General features: G+C 60.4%; 1 protein-coding gene across 8 annotated transcripts in view; it reads right to left on the bottom strand.

Annotated features, from left to right (window-relative positions):
• ONECUT2 (one cut homeobox 2) overlaps positions 1-19,377 on the bottom strand; it is a 29,928-nt gene extending 10,551 nt beyond the window's left edge. Inside the window, exons 1-4 of one of the 8 annotated variants that reach the window (XM_064437944.1) lie at positions 18,077-19,377; positions 17,174-17,257; positions 11,856-11,939; positions 8,022-11,276 (exon numbers count right to left, since the gene is read on the bottom strand). In XM_064437944.1, the coding sequence (XP_064294014.1) occupies positions 11,017-11,276; positions 11,856-11,939; positions 17,174-17,257; positions 18,077-19,229 (1,581 nt within the window). In that variant the 5' untranslated portion in view covers positions 19,230-19,377 and the 3' untranslated portion in view covers positions 8,022-11,016. The other 7 variants (XM_064437949.1, XM_064437948.1, XM_064437945.1 and 4 more) reach the window with 7 other exon arrangements.
• Positions 19,378-22,575: the final 3,198 nt, after the last annotated feature.

Below are 22,575 nucleotides of genomic sequence, written 5' to 3' on the forward strand. Positions count from 1 at the left end.
GCACGTAACTCCTGCCTCCTGCCAGGCATTCCCCGGGGAACGGCTGCCGACGCATCCTTCTGCACCCAGTGCCCCGCTCCCTCCCACCCAGCAGCACCCACTGCCCCGCTCTCTCCCACCCAGCAGCACCCAGTGCCCCGCTCCCTCCCACCCAGCAGCACCCAGTGCTCTGCTCCCTCCCACCCAGCAGCACCCACTGCCCCGCTCCCTCCCACCCAGCAGCACCCACTGCCCCGCTCCCTCCCACCCAGCAGCACCCAGTGCCCCGCTCCCTCCCACCCAGCAGCACCCACTGCCCCGCTCTCTCCCACCCAGCAGCACCCAGTGCCCCGCTCCCTCCCACCCAGCAGCACCCAGTGCTCTGCTCTCTCCCACCCAGCAGCACCCACTGCCCCGCTCCCTCCCACCCAGCAGCACCCACTGCCCCGCTCTCTCCCACCCAGCAGCACCCACTGCCCCACTCCCTCCCACCCAGCAGCACCCACTCCCCTGTTCCCTCCCACCCAGCAGCACCCACTGCCCCGCTCCCTCCCACCCAGCAGCACCCACTCCCCCGCTCTCTCCCACCCAGGAGCACCCACTCCCCCGCTCTCTCCCACCCAGGAGCACCCACTGCCCTGCTCTCTCCCACCCAGCAGCACCCACTGCCCTGCTCTCTCCCACCCAGCAGCACCCACTGCCCCGCTCTCTCCCACCCAGCAGCACCCACCGCCCCGCTCTCTCCCACCCAGCAGCACCCACTGCCCCGCTCCCTCCCACCCGGCAGCGGGGCGGGCTGGCGAGGCGGCCCCGGGCAGCCGGAGGGGTGCCGGCAGCCCCTGCGCCAGCGGATCCTCTCCCACAAGCCGCCCGCAGGCTGGAGAGGTGCTGCCATACACCTGCGGTCGCAGAGGGGTGGGTAAAACCCCACGGCAGGGGAGGAGGCGCGGTCGAACTCCGCTCCCAGCTTCGCTCCGTCTCAGCCAGGACAGGCTGCTCCGCTCCCCACATTCATCTTCTCCAGCCCCAAAGAAGGGCTGTTTCCACCGCCCCAACGGCCAGGTCTAACCTTCGCACAGGAGCTTGGCTACTTTCAGCACCCCAAAGCAAACCCCGGTCAAAGCGCCTGTGGCAGCAGCTTCGTGCGACCACCACTGGGGAAAACCAGCACACACTGCCACTGTCCAGCTGAACCTTCTGTTTGCTTGGTTTCTCCTGAAGGAAACCGCTGTGGCCACTTTCTCACCATTTGCCAATTTAGCTGCGGTTTCTATCCACTGCTGCACCAGCTGCTGTCTGAAAAAGCTGCCCAAACTTCAGACATCTGTGGTGAGAACTCCTAACTTCTGCCGTGGGACCGTTTGCTTACGGCCTCGCGTGGAAATAACCAGACCACCTAGCACGTCTCAGATTCTACAGCTCCCTGTAGGTTTGCACTTTCATGTGCTCTTTCACAGGCTACAATGTTGAAAAGCTATGAAAAAATGGGAAGAAGTAAAACCACATCTTTCTGAGATGCCATGGCAGCAGCACCTGCTGTTTAGGCAATGTCCCTCACGAGCAATGAGCTCTCCACGCACCCCGAGATCACGTGGACAACGAGGCATCCAGCTGCCACCTGAGGCACATGGTTTAAGGCCAACCAAAGCTTCTTCCCCCTGCCCGCAGCCTCCCCTGGGCACCTCACACCCCCTGCAGAGCCGCTGGCTTGCCAGCAGCTCCATCCTCTTCATCACCGCTTCACAGTGGCTTCTTAAACTGCATTTTCCATAAGCAAACTCAAAGCGTTGCTGAAACCAGGCATGGCCTTACATGGCACGATACGCTCACCCTGCGCGACGCTTATCACAAGCCGGTCCAGAAATGAGGTAACGCTTCCCGATGGAAATCCTCTATGGGTGTGCAGCTTTGCTGAAACGCGCCGATTTTTTTCCCGATGTCTGCTGGCAGCGGTTACCAGAGCCTGCCCCTGTGGAGGTGATGACACGCAGGCTTCCACAGCAGCGGGTCAGGCGCTGGCTCGCCTCAGCCCTTCTCCCTCGGGGTTTTTGCCGCAGCGTGACTGCCGGCAGTGCCACCCCAGGCATAAAGCCAACGGAGCTTCTAGAAACCCCCGCCCCATATATTGGAGTTTATCTGCATTTGGGTTTACAGCATGCATTTTGAATCATAGAATCACAGAATCGTTAAGGTTGGAAAAGACCTCTAGGATCATCAAGTCCAACCCCCAACCCAACGCTACCATGTCTCCTAAACTAAAGAAGTGCTGCATCTACATGTCTTTTAAATACCCCCAGGGACGGTGCCTCCCCCACCTCTCTGGGCAGCCTGTGCCAGGGCCTGACCGCTCTGGCAGGGAAGACATTTCCCCTCATCTCCAGCCTAAACCTCCCCTGACGCAGCCTGAGGCCGTTCCCTCTCGCCCTGTCCCTGGTGACTTGGGAGCAGAGACCAGCCCCCCCCTCACTCCAGCCCCTCTCAGGGGGCTGCAGAGAGCGAGAAGGGCTCCCCTCAGCCCCCTCTTCTCCAGGCTAAACCCCCCCAGCCCCCTCAGCCGCCCCCCAGCACACTTGTGCTCCAGACCCTGCCCCAGCCCCGCTGCCCTTCTCTGGACACGCTCCAGCCCCTCCAGGCCCTTCTTGTCCTGAAGCTCCTTCCAGGAGGACAAAATAGTCTGCAATACCCTGGATTGCAAACCTCTTTTAAAACAGGCAACTATCTCTCATCTGAGAAGAAATCTCCCCGTCCTCCTCAGATCGTCCTTTTCACCTTAAAGCCCGACCCTCTGCTTTCCTGGGCCGGAGGTTCAGCAAGGCCAGCCTCCCCGCTCCCCAGCTCGCTCCAGCACCGGCGGCTGGCTGGGAAGGGCTGAGAGCCACGGGCAAGCGGCAGCAGAGTCCCTGGGCAAGCCGGCGGCGCTCTGCGGTGGCCAGCGGCATCCCCCTCCCCGGGGCGTCTCCTGAGGGCAAGGGCGAGGCCAGCCAGCGATGCCCGTCAGAGCTCGGGTCAAGCGGGGCAGCAGCGCCTGACCATCGCTGTGCCAAGCGATGCTAATGGATCCTAAAAAAAGTCAGTATTAATAGCTGATCTGTATTTATTAGCGCAGAGAGAACATCAAGTGCTGAAACCAATACCGCTGCCATAGCACACCCGGATTTAAAAATAGCCTGATAAGGCTGTCTACACAGGGCAGTAAGATACAAAAAAAATCCATAAGTTGGCATGGGGAGGTAATGTGCTGGGACAAAATAAGTAGAGTGAATTGATAAGTGGATGGGTTTTTAAGCAGCCCTATTAAAAAATTCTGCAGGTCTAGAATGTGAAATGAGAACCTGCTCCAAAAAGTAAAACTCAGACTGTGGAAATGCCTGTAATTAACCCAAACTGAGGACCGCACCCACCTACCTGTGCCCGAGCACGGCACCACAGGGAGCCTGGCACAGCTGGGTGCGTAACGGGCTACGCTGATCAGCTTAGTTTCGTGCATGGGCTGGTATTTAAGTGGATTTCTGCAGGGAACTGGAATATTTTGTTGGAGTGGCTGATTCTGACTCCTCTCCTGCATCCATTCTCAGCTGCCAGGTTCCAGCGGCTGCAGCAGAGCTGCCTCTGGGAGGAAGGTCAGGGCCAGACCCTTCGACATACCCTAAGAGGGCCAAACCGTGAGAGGAGGATGCTCCGGAGAGTTGGGTCCAAGCCCTGGCTCAGAGGTTACGGTGGGCGTCCCCGGGAGCGGTTCAGAGCGCGGCCCCGCCGGAGGCAGCGGCGCCGGCCCGGGGTTTCTGCCGGGACCCGGGGGAGCGGGCGGCAGCACGGCCGCTCCTGCGTGGGCACGCCGGCGGCTGCAGCGCGAGCCCGTCCCTGCGGCCCGATGGCCAGGCTCGGGTCTCCGGAGGCGATTAGCCCAACGGCATCACGCAGCAAGAATCTGGGTTCCCTGGCTGCATCTCTGACCTACCACGCCACACACTCCACAGATAATGGTTTACCGCCTGTCTGAGATGAAAAAGCAGCTTTTAGGCTGGATTTCTGCATTTGAGGCTTTGCCTCACCTTTTGTCTGGCGTCCATGCGGCAGCACCCCCAGCAGCAGGGGTGTGACGAGCACCTGCATCTTTCCTGCAGTTTTCTAATAGGTTCCGGGACACTGGGCAGAGTCTAGTGTTTCCTAACATCACTAATTTATGTCCAGAGATACTCTGCGTTTTACAGTTATTGGTATCTTGTAATAAATAATGCAAAGGTATGTGCTTTTCAATGCATTCAGTAAATACTTTCCTTGAACTGTTAAGTTTGCTCTTGAAAAGGCACCATAAAGGCAAATGTTGTTCCTTGACATGCATTTATCAGAAGAGAAAAATGGAGTGAGCACTCTAATAAAATAAAGTTATTATCCAGGAAACCTGCCTACAGAAAGAGAAACGTTTTAATCGTAGAGGGAAGGGAAGCGGCCATCTTGATTCTAAGAACAATTTGATTTATTAACTGCAGTTAATACTGAACATACATCTATGGAAGAAAATGGACAACTGGCAAGAATTGAAAGCCATAACTGGGGGAAAAAAAAACCCCAAACCTTCCCTTTTCTTCTCACTGGACTAAAGATGCTTTACACAGAAAGAATACAGAAGGAGCTCAGAAATAGGTTCAGTACTGCCGTGCTTACTGTTGACTGAAGTGGACACGCGCCGATTTAAAGGGCATTAAGAGCGGTGCAGAGACCTGACACCGCACTGCGGGCTGCGTCCCCAAGGAGGGACATCTGTCTTCAGTGAGCGTGGTTTTGTCCTGCAGCTAAAGCTAAGGGAACGTTTAAGAAAACGTTGCTTGAAAACAGAATTAGGTATTGCTTAGAAATCAAGCAAATAAAATAAAAAAAGCACTCCGAGTAGGTGCGGAGGGGCAGGCGGCGAGTCAGGCGAGGCACCAGGAGATGATGGGAATGAGCCCCAGAATCCCTGCGGTTCTCAGTGCTAATAAGGTTCCTCTCCACAAAGACAATAACTATTCAGATGTTCAACTTTAAATATGCAAGACACTCTATTGATTTTTTATTAGCCTGTTTGCAAGCCTGAGGTTAAGCATGTGTGGAAATATTTTGCCAGATCCCAGAGAGGGAGCGCAGAGGCAGGCAGTCGTGCCTCCTGGCTGACAGGTGCCGCAGCTCTCAGACAGTTTCACGTCACCCCACCCCCCTGTGTGCGCGTCTGGCAGCTGGGAGATGTGCCACCCGAGTACCGTGCCCTGTTTGCCAGCCAGGGAAGTGAAATCCAGCCATCGGTCCGGGCCACCCTGCGCAGCTGCAGCTCTGGGAACTGGGTAAAACCCCCGCAGAGCCTTGCGAAGGGGCCGTCTCCCCGAATGCCCTGCACCTGCAAGCCAGTTCCCCCGATCAGCAGGGCTGGCACTCATTCCACCTAACGTGAGCCAGGGAAAAGCAGGGGCATCCCACGTCCCAGCCCCCTGCAGCCGGGGCACAAGGGTCGATGCAGCTGGGGTGCGCCGCCTCCGCAGGCAGACACCTCGCTGCGGTGGGCGAAGTGGGGAAGGGCATGGCGGCCGCTGCTCGCGTCTGCCACAGACTCCACCACGCCTTGGGACACACCTCTCTCACAAATTTGCACTAAACTGCCCACGCTTAATAGCTTTCAATAAAATTCACACCGGAAAAAAGAATGATCGCACGCTGCTTTGGAAGAAATCACGACCCCACTGTAACCAGGCGCTGTAGTGACTGACGTGTATCGCACCAGGTCCAGCATCCGCAACCCCATCTGCTTGAAAGGGATCTGCAGGAAAGTGGTGATGGTTTTTTATTTTATTTCTGCAAGCCCATCTGAATTTTGGTTTCTTTGTGAACTTTACATGCTTCTAAATTAAGCTCAATTTTCTTTTTTGTCACTGAGTATCATTAGTTTGAATATATCTACTCATAGCTCATTTGTCTTATTTTCGGCAACAATAACTTTTATTTTCCATTTTCTTCCTTAGAAGAGAGGAACCTAGCCAGCCCCTGCATTACAAACAGCTATAAATCCTGAAAAACATCTATAAGCATTTCAGTTGATAAGTACTGCCTTATAACTTCTATTTATAAAGACTGAAGCACTGGGAAATTCACTCTGTCATTAATGATGAACGCACGGCGACTACCAGCAAAAGGCAGTGGATTTGCTAGCGCCGCCGCGGGGGTCCCCCTCCACCCTCCTACGGCGAGAACGCTCGACCCCAGGAGGTGCGGTGGTCCCCAGCGCCCCAAGCAGCCCTGCCCAGCCCCGCTCCCCCCGCCAGGCCGGGGGTCCCACCGTGCTCCGGCCCTAGCCCAGCTCGCTCAGGAGCTCAGCCCCCTGCGCGGTGGGACCCAGGGTCTGGGGCCAGGCCTCCACGCGGCTGGCGAAAGCTCGATACAGTGCAACGGATCAGATCAGGTGATTTGGCATTTTCTCATGACTGTTTTTCACTGACAGATACCCAGCGGGCTCCGTCATTAACGGCTGAAACAATGCGCGGCTCAGCAATCAATCTGCAGCGCGTAACGCCGGCCTTATGGAACCCAGCCGCGGCGCTGCACATCCCTACAGGCAGCAACAGTTCCTATCAGCTGTTTAGGCGGGCACAGAAAGACCAGCCCTTTTTATAGAAGCTGCTTTTGCCATATGTAGGCCAAAATGGATTGATTCGGAGCCCACCACTGCGACCGGCAGCGCTGCAATAGCGTGCATCCTCAAACCCGCAGGCATGGGGCAGGGATGCTCGTGGAGCGAGCTGGGGGCTCTCCTCCCTCAGCTCCTCTGCTCGCCCTGCGGAGACCGGTGCTCCAGAGGGGGGCAGCCGGGGGGACGAGGACACGAGGGTCACCAGCGCCAGGGGGAGGAGGAGGAGCAGGACAGGGAGGTGTCCCCAGGGCTGGGGTGGTCCTCGGTGAGGAAAAGGAGCTGCTTACAGAGCCAGGTGGTCTGGAGGCTGCGTGCCTATGAATCGCCTCAGCAGGTGCTTCGGAAAGTGAGGTCTGCAGAGCTTGGGTGGGCCGTGCTCATGTGAACGCCGGCGGCGGCTGGTACGTCCAGGGAAAGCCCGTGTCCCAGCCCTGAGAAGGAGCTGCTGGCAGAGGATGGGGCGAGCTCCGCTCGTCGGGGTCAGTGCTGCTTGGAGCTACGCTTGTGGCAAGCGTGCCAACGCAGAAAGAACAATTGCTCAAGCAAAGGAGAAAGCATCAATGAGAAACCTTCCACGGGCTAACGCCGCCACGGCCGGAGCTGCAGGGGGTCTGGGAAGCCGAGTCCCGGAGATGCGGGAGCTGGTCCGTAAGGGGGCCCTGGGCAGTGGCGCTTGTGGGCAGAGGGGCTTTGCCAACCGGGCTGCGATACCACGGACTGTAGAGACAGGAGCAGGGGGACCTGCGGAGACCACAGACCCATCCCGCTTCCCTTCCGAGAGCCTGACACCAGTTTCCTTCAGATACTGGAGACGTTAACGAAAGAGCTCATGCGATTTCACGTCCTGTGAAGCACAAGCACAGTGCAAGCCCGGCACTCGCACAAACATAAACCCAACATAAATCTGACGTCAGTCCATCTCCCCCCCTCAGGAATCGCTACTTCTAAACCAGTTAGGCGAGGGGGTTTTACCCAGAAATCTGGGAGGACTGTTTAGCAGCCTGAAAATTCTCATGGCCACTCTTCATGGTCTGCTTTCACCGACAAAAGCCTCCCTCGGTCCTCACCTCCTCTGAATTTGGCTCCCTGCAGTTTCTCAAGTTAACTACCACCCTCAGAGAATCACCGGTTTTACGATGTTTTACTCTAATGGCAAAAGTGACTTTGCAGCTATGAAATAAACAGCAAATGTTAAGAAGGAGCCAAGCAGAGAACAATATTCCCTTAACCCAGCAGTAAGTAATTTCTCCCTATAGTTCGTAAGGATAAGCCGTGAATATTGATCTCCCGTACGTGGTTTCATGCGGGTGTAGCACCAAGCCAACTAAACCCAGTTATCTGTCTGATGGAACTAAAAAATGTTCCTCAATTTGATTTCAGAGAGAACTCAATGTGAAGGAAATTTAATTATGCTAGTAATACTGAACACAATGAAATGACCATCAAAAGCTTTTCCAAAGGTTTGAAATGTTTTTCTTTCTCTATGATTCACTTAAAGCGACCTCTTGTATATCTGTGTTACTACTATCTCTTAAAAACTAGGCCTAAAAATCAATTTGATTACCTCTCTGAATTAAGTATGCACAAATGAAAGCAATTGAGATCAATACAAATTAGGTTAAGTACTCCACTGTGTACAAAATCATTATGTAACAAGAAACAATTTGAATGAAGATGCAAATAATCACGTTGTCGGGGTGTGCAGCCAGTGTGCCTTCACCTGCTCGTTTCATCTGCTGCACACACATGAAAGCTTCCCGATTTTTGTAATCCCTGAGAATGCCCTCTGAAGGCATTTATCCAGAAAAAAACCAGAATATGCCCACGAACGAGAAGTGTTGCACAAAGCGTTCATCCCGTTCTTCCAGAGAAGATGTGCCATTATTGGAGATCTCTTTGCTCGCCCACACCAACCCTCCTATAACAGCCCGACGCTCCCTGCACCGCGATTCCTGTGGAGACACAGGGATTCCTACGACACCCTGAGAAGGAAGCGCAGCGCCTCGTTGTTTCCTGCCAGGAATGGATTTTCTTGGCACTCAACCTGATTTTTCTCTCTCCCAGTTCTGTCACGGAGGGAATGCCTTCCTCTCTTAGGTCTTGCATCCCTCAGCTTTTTGAGAAGGGAAGACAAATGGGTTTGGGGACTTGGTTCTTTTATATTACTTTATGGCATGTAGCAGGTCTCAGGCTATTCGTGTCAAATCGCTTCTAAATCTGCTGGGTGGCTGAAATCGGGCTGTAAATTCTGCGGGGCACGGGCTGCTTCTTCCCGTGCAGTGCTGCAAGACCCACCTCACTGTGGGACCTCTGACAAAGGCCTCTAAGTACTGCTGTAATATACTTCCATCATTAATACAGAATGATAAATAATAGATGGGGTAGGGCCAATTTATTGCACTCTAGGGCGAGAACGAGTGGAGGCTTGGTGAGCACGCAGAGCAGTTTCAACGTACTCCTTGTCACTGAGCGGTTGCAAGCCCCGGCCACGCACTGAGGCAGTTCCTGCGAGGCAGCCTCCCGGTTTCTCTTCTGTGGCCGAGGCAGGGAGCATCCCCTGCCACCCAATATCCAGCCCTCTTTAAAAACAAGCTCTTCTGCGAGCCACAAAAGGAACGGACCTGATTTCTGACAGATTTCTGTGTCAGAGTTGATCGTGAGCTCGCAAGGTTTCCTTTCCATTAGCTGGGGGCTATATAAGCTCTCCCTCCCGCCGGGATCACCGTCCGGCGCGGTGCCATCTCACGCCGTAGCCACGTCGCAAGGCAGGCAATTACGGGACCTTCCTCCTCTCCACAGACTTTGGTTTCCACGACAAGGGGTGACAACAACCAGTGCAACACAACACCAAGTAACCCGTGGGACCCGTGGCCCCGGGCGCAGTGACCCCCTGGGGTACCCCGCAGGGCGCCAATGGCTCTGCGCCAGAGGAGCGGCCGGGCTGCAGAGACGGACAGACACACTCCCTGCATAATTGCATCAACCTCGTCGAGGTGCCAAAATACACTTGTGCTGGTTCAGAGTCCCAGCTGCTTCCAGAAGCACAAGCTGACAGGAACCGTGGAAGCAGTAGCATTTAAGGCCTTCGCTGACTGTGATGAGCAGAGCCGCCCCGTCTGCAGCGCTGACGTACCACTCCCCGGTGCCACCAGCTCTTGCAGCAGCAAGACTGCTCCGGTCCTCTACCCAGTCACGGCAAAACATTGGATCCTTCAGACTGTACCCTGCGAGTCCTTCACTCCTAACGCCTGGGAGACTTATGTCGCCTCTTGTTCCGGAGATTCTCTCTTTTGAATCTCAAAATAGCTTCCAGCTGAGTTATAACACTCTCCTATAATGTGGATTTATATTCCCTTCGTCGGAGCAGAGCTGGAACCAGGCCTTCCCCACAGCGAGTGCTCTGCCTGGTGTAGCAGCACCTGCAAGTGATGCGCCAGCACATCCCCTCAAGTACCAGCACACAGCTGAGACCTTCTCCCCGTGGAGGCAGGGAAGTGCTTCAGGCCTCTTTTCCAGGAGAGGACTGGGAATCTGAAGTTGAGGTGGGTGAGCAAGCACTGTGTAAGACCTGAAATCTTAGAGTGGATTAGAATTTGAAATACCTTGCCCTTTTGTTTTCTGCTGATTACATCTAGCCGCCTTCCCACAGCTATGCCGCTCCGACACCCTCCCGTGCTGCGGTTCCCTCCTGGCACCTTACGCTTACAAGTCAGATTTGCGGGCTGAGCCCCGCGGGCCCTGCTGCAAGGGAAAGGGCAGATCTGCTGCGTTCTTGCCGTATGCCTCCAGAACCAGCTTGTCTTCAGAAATCCCGACGCATGGGAGAAAGCAGGAAATTATTATTTCCTTTTAATGGCTGTTATTGGTAGGGTGCAATTATGAAGAACAAGAGAGGACAGGAGCAAAGCCGTCCCAACTTATCTGGCAAAGCCAGACCTGTGTCGCTCTCCTGGCTCTCCGAGCTCTCCTTGCACTTCAGGCAACGACTGCTGAACACAGAATGCAAGAGCAGGCCTGCGAGCAGCGATGTTCTTCACCATAAAGTCAGGTTCCCGTTTCCTTCTTCCCGGGGCGTGCTTCACGGTAAGCTTTAGCAGGAGAGGGACGTGCCCTCCCTCCCCGCGCACCAGCAAAGCAGTCTGTGGAGGGGAGGCAGGGAGCGGGCTCCCTCCAGGCAGAGGGGCCGTGGGCCTCCCAGCGCCGCAGCGCACGTGCTGCCACGCAGCTGGTGGACGGGAGGTGGGGTGGCTCTTCAGCGGGCAAGGTGGGTGAGAGTGGTTGCACCAGGTAGTGCTCCCGTCACCGCAGCTGACACCGAGCGCGGCACTGGCGTCGGGTCTGTGCGGCCGTGCCCCGCAGGACACCTCTTCTGCGGTGCGCCGTCAGGGCTGGGTGCGAGAGGAGGGCCGAGACGCTGCACCCCAGCAGGATCCGGGCATGGTGGAGGAGAAATTTGGCACTGAAGATGCCCGAAGGGCAGGGGAAAAGCTTTGGGTGCTTATACCTAAATCTGTGCAAGCCTCTTCACGTCGGGAGCCTGTGGTCAGGGCTGACACGGTGCCACCGGTCCTTCCCAGTGTCAGCTGGAGGAAAGGTGCTCGTGCTGTGACGCTGGCTGCCGGGGAAAGCAGCGCATCCTCACCTGATACGGGAATGAGTGGGCATGATAAGCACAGAGGAGAAGGAAAATGGTGAAGAAGGTGCGTGGGAAGCTCTCCAAGGAAGACTTCCTCATGCTCTTCCTTTATCTTCTTCAGCTGAGTGCTGCTTGCCAAAGCTTAATGCCTCAGCGCAGGCCCCGTTCTTAAATGCCCATTATGACAAGATGAGATCTGCTGGAAAATCACCACTACTCATAAATATGTTCCCTGCTTACTTAGAGATATTTTGGTCTCAGAGACAATTTGTGTTTTGGGAAACTGCCAGCCTCTATCGCTTGGCCAATAATTCCTTTGTACCAGCGGTTTGAGTCCCCTTTCTTCACAATGGAGTAGTTTGATTTTACAGCTCAGAAACCCCAAACAACCCCAAAACACTCCAATTTCTTTCTTGATTGCATTTCTATCTGCCATCAGTGACTTGTCTGGTTGATCTTATCACTGGACCCATTTGAGATTAGTCTATTTTGTATGATTTCTGCGTACAAAAATCCTCTATAAATCGGACAGCCTTTTATACAAAAGTCTGCAAGACTGATAGAGCTGGATACAAAATCTTTTACCTTGGAAAAAGAGATGTATTAGCTGTCCCTTTGGACATAATGCTTTCTCTGCATATTCATCTCCAAAGTATGACGGGGCTTTTTCTAGAGAGGACAGGAGACAAGATAGTTGTCTTAAATACAAACAGATTGCTATCAGAAGAAAGGGAGTAATTTTTTTTTTTGCCGTGTCTAGCGGGGATAAGATGAGAAGCAAAGGATTTAAAAGACAAAAAGGGAGATTAAGGCTAGTCATTAAGGATTTTTTTTTGTACCTGTAAGCCCTGGAAGAGATTGCCTAGGTAGCCGGAGAAATCCCCATCGCTGGAGATTCCTGAAGAATGGGGCAGACCGGCAGGACAAGCGATGCCTCAAGTCCTTTCAGCCCTGCTTTCCCTGTTAGATTAATTCGCCGTACACCTGCAGAGCCCCGTTTCCACTCTGAAGGCAGCCACAGGGGAGCTCCTCTGATGCGAGGAGTCTGCTACTTTTAGTGCTCGGAGGCTCAGAATAGATGTGTTGGGTTACTGGCGAGAAGCTTGTCATCTCTGAGTAATGTCTAACTGGGAGGGATGAAAAAGCCACTCGCAACTGGTGCATGGCAGGAACATCTAGGACAAGATTCTGTGACTGCTACAAGGGGGGAGTGCTTAAGGATGAGCAACCGGGGCCGCGGAGCAGAAAAAAAGAAGCACAAAGTGTGGGTCAAGACGGCCTATAAAGAGGGAAGGAAGAAACAGCATCTGTTACTGGAAAATAATCCTTTTGGCAAAAATGTTCTCTCCTTTGTGTGTTCCTCACCACAAATAAACTCTGCCAGTTTGCAAATGCAGAGGAATATGTGAGTTTGGGGTATTTTGGTTCAAATGGTGATGGCCAAGAGATACCAGGAAAAAATGAGACGCTGGGAAAAATTTTAATAAGGAAATAGCGAAGAACAGCTCGGAAAAGCTCAGAATGAGTAAAACCTGTTGATGGACCAGTTGTTTCTTAAAAAAGTAGAGGGGGAAAAAAGATAGAAATGCAGTTAATGACAAATGTGGTCAGATCTACCTTTATCAACCGATCAAGAAACCGATAAAAACTGCTTGCTTAACAAAAATGGGATTCAAATTTCTGCAGGACAGAAATGTCTTCAGAAATAATGTGGAACAAAAAGATAGGGCAGGATATTATTTCAGAAAGTTGGTACATGAGAAATATAATTTATCACCCAGCACCACAATTTACCGCATGGATTGCTCAGACATAACCACTAATCTATATCTGAAGAGAGTACTAATATTTCAAGCCACTAAGCGCCTTTCAAAGAATCTTTATGTACCTGTATATTTAGTTCAACACTAAGAAATAGTTTTATATATAGATAACACACTTGATACAGATGTTACTGTGCCTTAATTTTTAGCTGCATCTACGGACAACAAAATAGTCTAAAAATCCAGAGGAAGAAGCATTAGGCAGAGCACAAAGAGACAGAGGACGGACAGACGGACCACAACAGCCCACCTGTGCACAACCCGCCCCTCACAACCAGCTACAGCACAGGGGCTCTCCCGCAGGGGTGAGGGTGCGGGAGCGTCAGCGGCACTAGGGCAGCCCCGGCCTTGGGGGGGCCTTGGGGGGATGAGGAGCCGCCAGCCCTCGCTCCTCTGTTATGGCCCCCATGGTTTGCCGGGCTCTGGGCCAGGGAGAGGCCACCATGGCCTGCCCGGGGGTGCTCGCCCCTCGCCTGCTCCCCTCTCTCCTCCTTCACCTGACCCCTCCTGGCTTTCCCCATCACCTCCCAGCTCTCCCGCTCCCCTCCATCCCTCTCCCCCTCCACTCCCAGCTCTCCCCCGCTCCCCTCCATCCCTCTCCCCCTCCACTCCCAGCTGTCCCCTCCCCTCCATCCCTCTCCCCTTCCCCTCCATCCCTCTCCAGCTCCCCTTCATCCCTCTCCTGTTCCCATCCACCCCCTAACCCTCCACTCCCAGCTCTCCCGCTCCCCTCCATCCCTCTCCCCCTCCACTCCCAGCTGTCCCCTCCCCTCCATCCCTCTCCCCTTCCCCTCCATCCCTCTCCAGCTCCCCTTCATCCCTCTCCTGTTCCCATCCACCCCCTAACCCTCCACTCCCAGCTCTCCCGCTCCCCTCCATCCCTCTCCCCCTCCACTCCCAGCTCTCCCCCGCTCCCCTCCATCCCTCTCCCCCTCCACTCCCAGCTGTCCCCTCCCCTCCATCCCTCTCCCCTTCCCCTCCATCCCTCTCCAGCTCCCCTTCATCCCTCTCCTGTTCCCATCCATCCCTCCCCCCCTCCACTCCCAGCTCTCCCGCTCCCCTCCATCCCTCTCCCTCTCCCCACCACCCCCTCCCCTCCCCTCCCCCCCTCCCCTCCCCGCCGCTGTCCCTGGTGCTGACGTGGCGGGACGCGCCCGCTGCCGCGGCACGCGGGGTCTGCCGGGCACCCCCCGCGAGGGGCACGGCCCCCCGCCCGTCCCGCGTGGGTGCTGCCGCGCGGCCCGCACCGGTCGCGGGGGGGCGAGCGGAGCGTGTCCCCGCGCGGGTCGCACGGCTCCCGCGGAACCGGGGCCTCCGAGCCCGCGGGTGGGCACGTGCCGTGAGCGGCGGGGCCCCGGTCTGGCACAACCGCACCACCGATGGTGTTTTGGGACGAAACTGTTTAATCGCCGATAACGTGATTCAGCAACCGGGAAAGGCAGTGCGAGTGCGAAACACGGAGCGCGCGCGTTTCGCTGGCCGGCGCGGAAACCGGCCAAGGCCCCACGGGGAGCGGGGCCGGCCCGCGCTCGGCCAGGACCCTCGGGCGGGGGCGGCCCGGGGCTCCGGGGGGTCACACAGGGGCTGAGCTGCGGGGCGCACCAGCACGGCCGTGCGCACCGGCTCCCCCGAACGCGCTCTCCGCACCCGGGGGGCTTCGCCCGGCACCCGCGGGGCCGCCGCAGCCCGCAGCTTGCGGGAGCGGAACGCACGGAGCGCGCTCAGCGGGTTCTTCCCGGCCAGGGCGCTCCCGCCGCCCGGGGGGGGGGCTCCAGCCCGCAGCCCCCGGAGCGAGCCCCTGGGGCCGTCCCGCAATCCCGGCGGGAGAGGGCGGGAGGGGGCCGCCAGCCCGTTTTGGGGACGCGGTCCCGGGGGCGATGCCGCGGCCGAGGCAGAGGGAAAGCCCGGGGAGCGGCGGGGTGCCCGCCTTTCGTTTTGCTTTGCGGGAGGAGCCTCTCCCCGCAGCCCAGGACAGCCCCGTCCCCTCTCCAGCCGCCAAACCCCCGCCGTTTCCCGCCCGACCCTCGGAAGCACGCACCGCACCGCCTGTTCGCAGCGTGGGCTGCCCGGCCCTGTCCGCACCGCCCGGGCGCGGCCGCGGCTCAGGACTCCCAGGAGAGGTTACAAGCACAGAAATAATAAAAAATAGCGCAGAATAGCGCAGCACAGATTATTATTATATCTCTTCTATAATAAGAAGAAATAATAACCGCACCCCACTGCTACAGCTCCCACGGGGAGACGGGGGATTTCCCTCAAAGGACAGCAGGTTTTCATCCCGTCTGGGAAAATTTACAAGAAAAATGGCCGGTTTTCAGAAATCTGAAATACTTTCCACTTATTCCCCTTGCTCAGAGGGGTTTAAGCAGGCGAGCAAAGGGGAACAAGGAAGCACCGAAGCGATGAGGTTGTATATTCACACGTGGTAATGATAATAATAATAAAAAAAAATAATATTGATTTCCCGAAGGGGATGGTGATTTGCGAAGGTCTTCCCCGCTCCAGCTCCCACTCCATGGGGAACTTGCGCTCCCTTGGCCACCGAGCTCTCCCCAGACTTTCCTCCTGGATGCAAAGGCGTCGCTGCGATGAATCCAGGGGGAACCGGGAAAGCGGAGATCCGGAATTGCACACGCGTGATCTCCAGGTGTACGGCAGAAAACCTCATCGGCGCAGCGTAGCTGTCGCCCGGAGGGTGCTTCGGTGCCATTTCTGATTTTCCGCCCTATCCGAAGGGCTCCGTGGGGACCCCCCCACCCGTGACCGGTGCTGGGAAGGAAAAGCACCAGCAGCGTTACTGGAAATGAGCCGTCTCAGGTTCCAGATCAATGAAAACTGGGTCCACGCGTTTAGGCTCCTGTTGCCAGCATTAATGCTCTTTTAATCTTCTAAACATTATCTGCATCGATTTCTCTCTCGATACGCGTTTGTTTGGGGAGGCGACATCGCCGCGTGCTCCGGCACAACCACCCCGAACCCCTTCTGCTCTGCAGAACAGGACAGGCCTCGGCAGAGCCGGGTGCCCGGGGGTGCTGGGGAGGGCGGGGGGTGCACCCGCGGAGAAGAGCAGCACCCCTGCCCCGAGCCCTCCCTCCCCCGTCCCGGCAGAGCCGGGCAAGCCCTGCAGCACGCCCGCGGCGGCCCCGCAAAGACCCCCTTCCCCGTGAGACCGCCCGGGCACCCTCCGGCAGGATTTCGGAGGCCCCTGGCCGGCGGCTGCTCAGCCCACAGCGTCTCTGGCGGGGGGGGCGGCCAGGGTCACGGCCGTCAGAAGTCCAGGGCTCCTCGTCCCCTTGCTCTGCCGCACCCCCTCCCCGCACGGCGGCTGCCCCGCATGCCGGGCGCCCCTGCCCGGGGTGGGGGGGGGGGGGGGAGGGAAGCATCCCACGACCTCCAGAGAGGGCAGGGAGAACCCGCGCACTGGTGGCAGGGGGAATCCCCTAGCAGGAGGGGGGATCTCGGCGCGGGTGGGGTGGGGGGCTGCAGGCAGCCCCCCCGCAGGCACCCCCCGGCCGGCCCGCGGGGGGCGGGGGGGGCTCGTCCCCCTCTCTCCAAACCGCTTTGTTCCCCGTCTCCGCCGGAGACAAAGGAGGGGCGAGCGCCCACCGGGGCCTCCCGAGCCCCCGTCCCCGCCCGCAAAGCTACGCAGAGCTCTGCCCTCCCCCCGCGTTACTTTGCGGGATGCGCGGCAGTCCCGCGGCAGCAGCCGGGGGACGGCGAGCGGGGTGGGGATGGCGCGGTACGGCCGGGGAGAGCGGGGAAGCGCCGCCGGGGGGGCCCAGCTCAGGCAGAGACACCCCCTCGCCCTCCGGCCTGTCCCCCTAGCCAGCCCTCCGTGCGGGCCAGCAGCGTGGGCTCCGCGGCGAGGGGCAGCCGTCGGGACAGACCCCCGTCCCTGCGAGGGTTCATCTGCCCAGAGAGGCTGCGGTCGGAGCAAGCGAAGGACAAACATCGCCAAGTCCCTAAACCGCGCTCGGGGCCGCTCCGCTGGCACCGCCGAGGGCCGAGAGCCAGGCCGGCCGCGGCCACGCACCGCAGCCCGTCCACGCGTGCCCACCCGCCCGCAGCCCGCCCGTTTACCATGTAGCCATATCCACGGGATGAGCGGTTTCCACGGAGGGCAAGGCAGGAGGGGGTTCGTTCCGCAGCCGGCGCCGGGGGACCCTGCCCCACGTCCCGCGTTACCGTGGGGGCGGCGGGAGACCCCAGCGGTACCCACGCCGCTCTGCCCGGGGGCGCGCTGCGGGGGCGCGCCTGGACGCCGGCACGTCCCCCGCCGCCTGCGCAGGGATTTGGCGGGGTCTTCGACCCCCGGCCCCCCCACCCCGACCCCCGGCGCAGTGCGGGGCGGCCGCTGCCGGGGGTCGCTGCCCCCCCCGCGCCCCCGCGCCCGCAGAACAATGGGGGCTGTGACACCCCGCGCCCGCGCCAGGGGGCGCCAGCGCGCCCTCGGCGGGACAATGCGGCCGGGGCTGCGCGGGGCTGCCGGCCCCCCCGCCCCCCAGCCCCGCCTGCCCCGGGGACGCGGTGGGTCCGTCTGTCCCGCTGAGCCCGGAGGCGGCGTGAGGGAAGCTCGCTGAGAGCGCGGTGCGGTGCAGAGCGCAGCGGTGCGGGGCGGTGCGGGAGGAGCGCGCAGGGCGCCCGCCCTTCAGCACCCGGCCGGGGAGAGCTGCCCAGCCGGGAGCGGCGCCGGGAGCGCCCCTCCGCCAGCCCGCAGCTCCGCCGAGCCCCGCGCCGGGCCGCGCAGGTGCCGGCGCCGGAGGAGGCGGGGGACGGGGGGGGGGGCCCCCAGCCCCGTGTCCCCGCGGTCGGGGACGCAGAGCGCGGAAGGGGGGAGGCCGCCGGGCCGGTAGCGGTACCGACAGCGGTACCGGTGGCGGGGGGCGCCCCGCGGAGCCGGCCGGGGCCGCGCTCGGCTGCCGGGGGTCGCGCTCCGCTCCCCGCTCCCCGGCGGCCTCCCGCGGGGCGCCGGCCCGCACCTACCTGCCAGCCGCAGGGCCGACATCCTCTGGAACTCCGGCTCCTGCAGCCACTTCCACATCCTCCGGAAGGTCTCCCGGCCGGACTTGAGTTTACTCCAAGGCTTAGGGTTCCGCAGCAAGTCCGAGAGGGTGCCCTGAGAGCGGCACAGCACCCGCTGGGCGAAGATGGCCTGCGGGATGCTGTAGCGCTTCAGCTCCGCCGTGATCCTTTGTGCCACTTCTTTGGTGTTGATCTCCTCCAGCTGCCCCGAGCTGCTCACCTGCGAGCCGGAGGAGGAGGAGGGCGGCCGCTCCCGGCCGGCGGGCAGCGCGGGGCCGTGGGGCGGCGGGTGGCCCGGGTGCGCGGCGTGGTGCATGCCGTTCAGGGCGGGCATCATGGCGGGGGGCGTCCCCAGCCCGCGGGAGAGGTGCTGGTCCCCCCGCGCCAGCATGGCCGCGTGGGCGTCGAAGTTGGGGCTGAGCATCTTGTCGTGGCCGGGCGGCCCGTAGCCGTGGAGGCCCTGCTGGGCGTTGTGGAGGGGGCCCAGCCCGTTGCCCAGCGGCGAGAGGCTCTGCCCCATGCCGGGCATCTCCTTGTAGGGCCCGTAGAGGTTGTTGACGGCGGGCAGCCCGCGCTCGTCCCGCATGAGGGCGAAGCTGCCGCTGACGTTGCCCGAGAGGCGCTGGTGGTGGTGGTGGTGGTGGTGGGCGTGCGGGTGGGCGTGCGGGTGGTGGAACTTGTCGGAGACGGTGGAGATGGGCGGCAGGGGCTGGAGTGGCGTCAGGGTGGTGTAGGTGCTGCTCATGCCCATGCCGGGCGGCGAGGACTCGCAGGGCATGCTCATGGCGTGGTGCAGCGGGATGGAGAGCTCGGGGCGGTACTCGGCGGCGCCGTCCAGCAGCGAGGCCATGCTGGACACCATGGCCGGCCGGGCGGCGGCGGGGGCCAGCTCCTGGTGCGGCGGCGGCGGCGGCGGGGGCGGCGGCGGCGGGGGCACCCGGAGCGGCCCGGCGCTGCGGCCGCCGTGGTGGGGGCTGGGGCTGCCCATCAGCTCCGGCTCATGGCCGGCCGCCCCGTGCAGGCTGCCCAGCGGCTCCATCGCCATCTCGGGGTTCATGGCGCAGGCACCCGGCTCCCTGGCGAGGCATCGACGGGCGCTGCGGCCGCTCCTCATTCACTCATGGGGGCGGCGGCCGCGCCGGGGCGGCGGCGGCGCCCGCGGCCCGAGGCCGCCCGCTCCGCCGGCCCCGCGGGCAGCGGGCAGCGGCCGCTCAGCCGGGCCGGCGGCGGCCCCGCGCCATGTCCTCGCCTCGCCGCCGCCGCCGCCGTCTGCGGGCGGCGGGAGCTGTCCAGGGCGCGCCGCGCGCACCGCCTGGCCGCGCCCGCTGGGCCGGGCCTGCGCCACTGACAGGCGGCGCGGCCGCGGGGGCGGGGCGGGGCGCGCCCGCCAATGGCGGCGCGGCGCCGGGCGGCGGGCCGGCCACCGCCGGGCGCTTAAAGGAGCCGCGGCCCTTTGTGGCCCGGCGGTGGGGGGGGGGTGTGGGGTGGAATGGAGGGGGTGTCTCGCCGCCCGGGGCTCCTCACGCAGCGCCGCGCGGGGGATCCGCCGCCCTGGCAGCCCGAAGGCGGCTCGGCTCCTCGCGTCCCCGTGGGTGCCTCAGGTCCCCGTGGGTGCCTCAGCCCCACTCCTGCCCCCGCAGCCCCCTCAGACCCCCGCAGCCCTGAACGGCTTCGCGCCGAGTCGCGGCAGGCGGCAGTCCCGCTCGGCCCGCCGGTGCCGCCGCCGGTGCCGCCGCCGGTGCCCCGCGCTCCCGGCTGCCCGCGGTGCGGCTGTGCGGGCCGGCCGCGCAGATGCCGCCTTTGTGCGGAGGCAGCGATGGGGGCCGAGGGACCGTGACCCGTTTCTCCCGCTCGGCTGCCGGAGGGAGAGCAGGGGGCCCGGCCGGACAGCCCCTCCGGCCGCCGCGCCTGCGGGGAGGCCGCCCCCGGAGCGGGGAGGGCGCCGGGGGCTGCCCCGGAGCGCGGCGGAGCTCGGGGCTCGGACCCGGGCGGCGGCGGGTCCCGCTCCCCCGGTTTCCCCGGCGGAGCCACGGCCGGCCCGGGCTAACGGCACCCGCGCTCTTCTGCTTCCCTCTTTGCTTAATTAAGCTGAGGCGCGTTATTAATGGCATTAAATACGGCAGAAAGTACAGCTTAGCAAAAACGCACCGCGAACGTACAGCAGCGAATGACCTGGTGCGGCCACAAAAGGAGTCTGTGTCCCCGCGTCGGTCTGCTTTCACGCAACCGCGCGGCTCCCTTCGCCGATGCGCACACACGCACACGTCTTCCCCCTTCCCGAGGCCGTGCGGGTCCCCAGGCCCTCGCCGAGCCCCTGCAGCCGGCGCAGCAGCTCGCCTCCGCTCCGAGGCGGCCGAGCGACGGGCTCCAACCCGCGCCGTCGCAGCGAGCGCGTTTCAACTGCTTTATGTTCGCTCTTGCCAAAACCATCCGGTGTGCGATTGCGGGGCCGTCGACGCGGAGCTGCGAGCGGGCAGCCCCCGTGCCCACCCAGCGTGTTCCCGGCAGGCAGCTGCGCTCTGAGCCCCGACGGCACCCGAGCCCCCTGCCCCCCAGTAACGCCATCCCAGCGGTGGGGAGCGGGGGCTGCGCTGGAAGGGGAGGCAGCGGCGGGACGCAGCCTGCGGGGTGCCGGAGGGGCCTCGAGCGCGGCTATGGCTGCGGCACACGGCGCGGGGTTGGCGCGGGGATGGAAGCAGGCCTGCCCCGATGGCCACCCCTGAGTTTGTAGAGGTCCCAACCCTCTGCGTCTTTCTGGTAGCGAAATGGGCGTAAATGTCACCTTTTTGATAGGATCAGCGAAAGTTCAGCCTGGGCGGGGCACTGGGGAGTCCAATTCTGGAAAGGGCCAAGGTTAGGAGGTGTGCAAGGGGTTATGGCAGGGGGCTGCGGGGGGCCATGGGCAGTGCGGTGCGGGCAGTGCTGTGGGCACAGTGCTGTGGGCACAGTGCTGTGGGCACTGTGCTGTGGGCACTGTGCTGTGGGCAGCGGTGTGGGCAGTGGTGTGGGCACTGTGCTGTGGGCACTGTGCTGTGGGCACTGTGCTGTGGGCACAGTGCTGTGGGCAGCGGTGTGGGCACTGTGCTGTGGGCACTGTGCTGTGGGCACTGTGCTGTGGGCACAGTGCTGTGGGCAGCGGTGTGGGCACTGTGCTGTGGGCACTGTGCTGTGGGCAGTGCTGTGGGCAGCGGTGTGGGCAGTGCTGTGGGCACTGTGCTGTGGGCACTGTGCTGTGGGCACAGTGCTGTGGGCAGTGCTGTGGGCAGTGCTGTGGGCACTGTGCTGTGGGCACTGTGCTGTGGGCAGTGCTGTGGGCAGCAGTGTGGGCAGTGCTGTGGGCACTGTGCTGTGGGCACAGTCCTGTGGGCAGTGCTGTGGGCAGCAGTGTGGGCAGTGCTGTGGGCACTGTGCTGTGGGCACTGTGCTGAGCCAACCCGCCTGGGTTCAGGTACAGGCAAGGATGGGTGCTGGGCACCCCTCTGCTTTGGGACATGCAGAATTACCGTGGCACTTGTAAAGAAATGCAGCTGGTGAGTGAGAATGGCTGAGTCCAGTCCCAAAATGGCTGTATTTTATATTCTTCTGGGGTAAGGCACCGTTTGTCACCAGGCCCCTCACCAGAGCACCCGGAGTCTCTTTGCAGACAAGTTGTATATGAAAGCACCCAGTTCCCTGTAGATTTCCACTATGGATCCCAAAGACTCACAGTCCGTTTCTCTTCACACCGCCATCCCGGGGGTCTCTGGAGGTCATCGTATTCCCAAGCTGCTTTTTGGCACTAACCAAGTGGGTATAGAATGAAGCTCCCCCCACCCCAGCCACCCTGCCATCGTCAGCCTGTGGTGGAAAAGAAAAAAGGAAGGAAGAAGAAAAAAAAAGCCCTGGCGTGAGGTGCCTTTGTTCAGGGCAAGTTATGCGTGAAATCTTTTTGTCCTTCCTAAAGGGAGGCAAAAGTTGCAGTTGATTTGGGGAACAGAGAGGCAAGCGCAGCCCTCCGGAGGCGGAGGTGCCGCGCTGGGCACGCGGGGAGGGGAGTGGTGGGCAGACCCCGATGGGAGCCTAGTGCAGCAGATGTGCTGGCGGCCTTCTCCTTCTCCTTCTCCTTCTCCTTCTCCCTCTCCTTCTCCTTCTCCTTCTCCTTCTCCTTCTCCTTCTCCTTCTCCTTCTCCTTCTCCTTCTCCTTCTCCTTTTTCCTTCTCCTTTTTCCTTCTCCTTTTTCCTTCTCCTTTTTCCTTCTCCTTTTTCCTTCTCCTTTTTCCTTCTCCTTTTTCCTTCTCCTTTTTCCTTTTTCCTTTTTCCTTTTTCCTTTTTCCCTTCCCTTTCCCCTTTCCTGGAAGAGCTGAGGAGGGAAGGTGCCTCTGGTGCCCGGGCACTCCAACCCCTGCTCAAACCATGTCACACAGGTGTGAGCTGGTGGCACGATGTGCTTTTTTAGAGACTCAGCTCCATCCCCTCCTGCC

This window comes from Phalacrocorax carbo, chromosome Z, assembly GCF_963921805.1.
Source record: "Phalacrocorax carbo chromosome Z, bPhaCar2.1, whole genome shotgun sequence".
Lineage (NCBI taxonomy): Eukaryota > Metazoa > Chordata > Aves > Suliformes > Phalacrocoracidae > Phalacrocorax > Phalacrocorax carbo.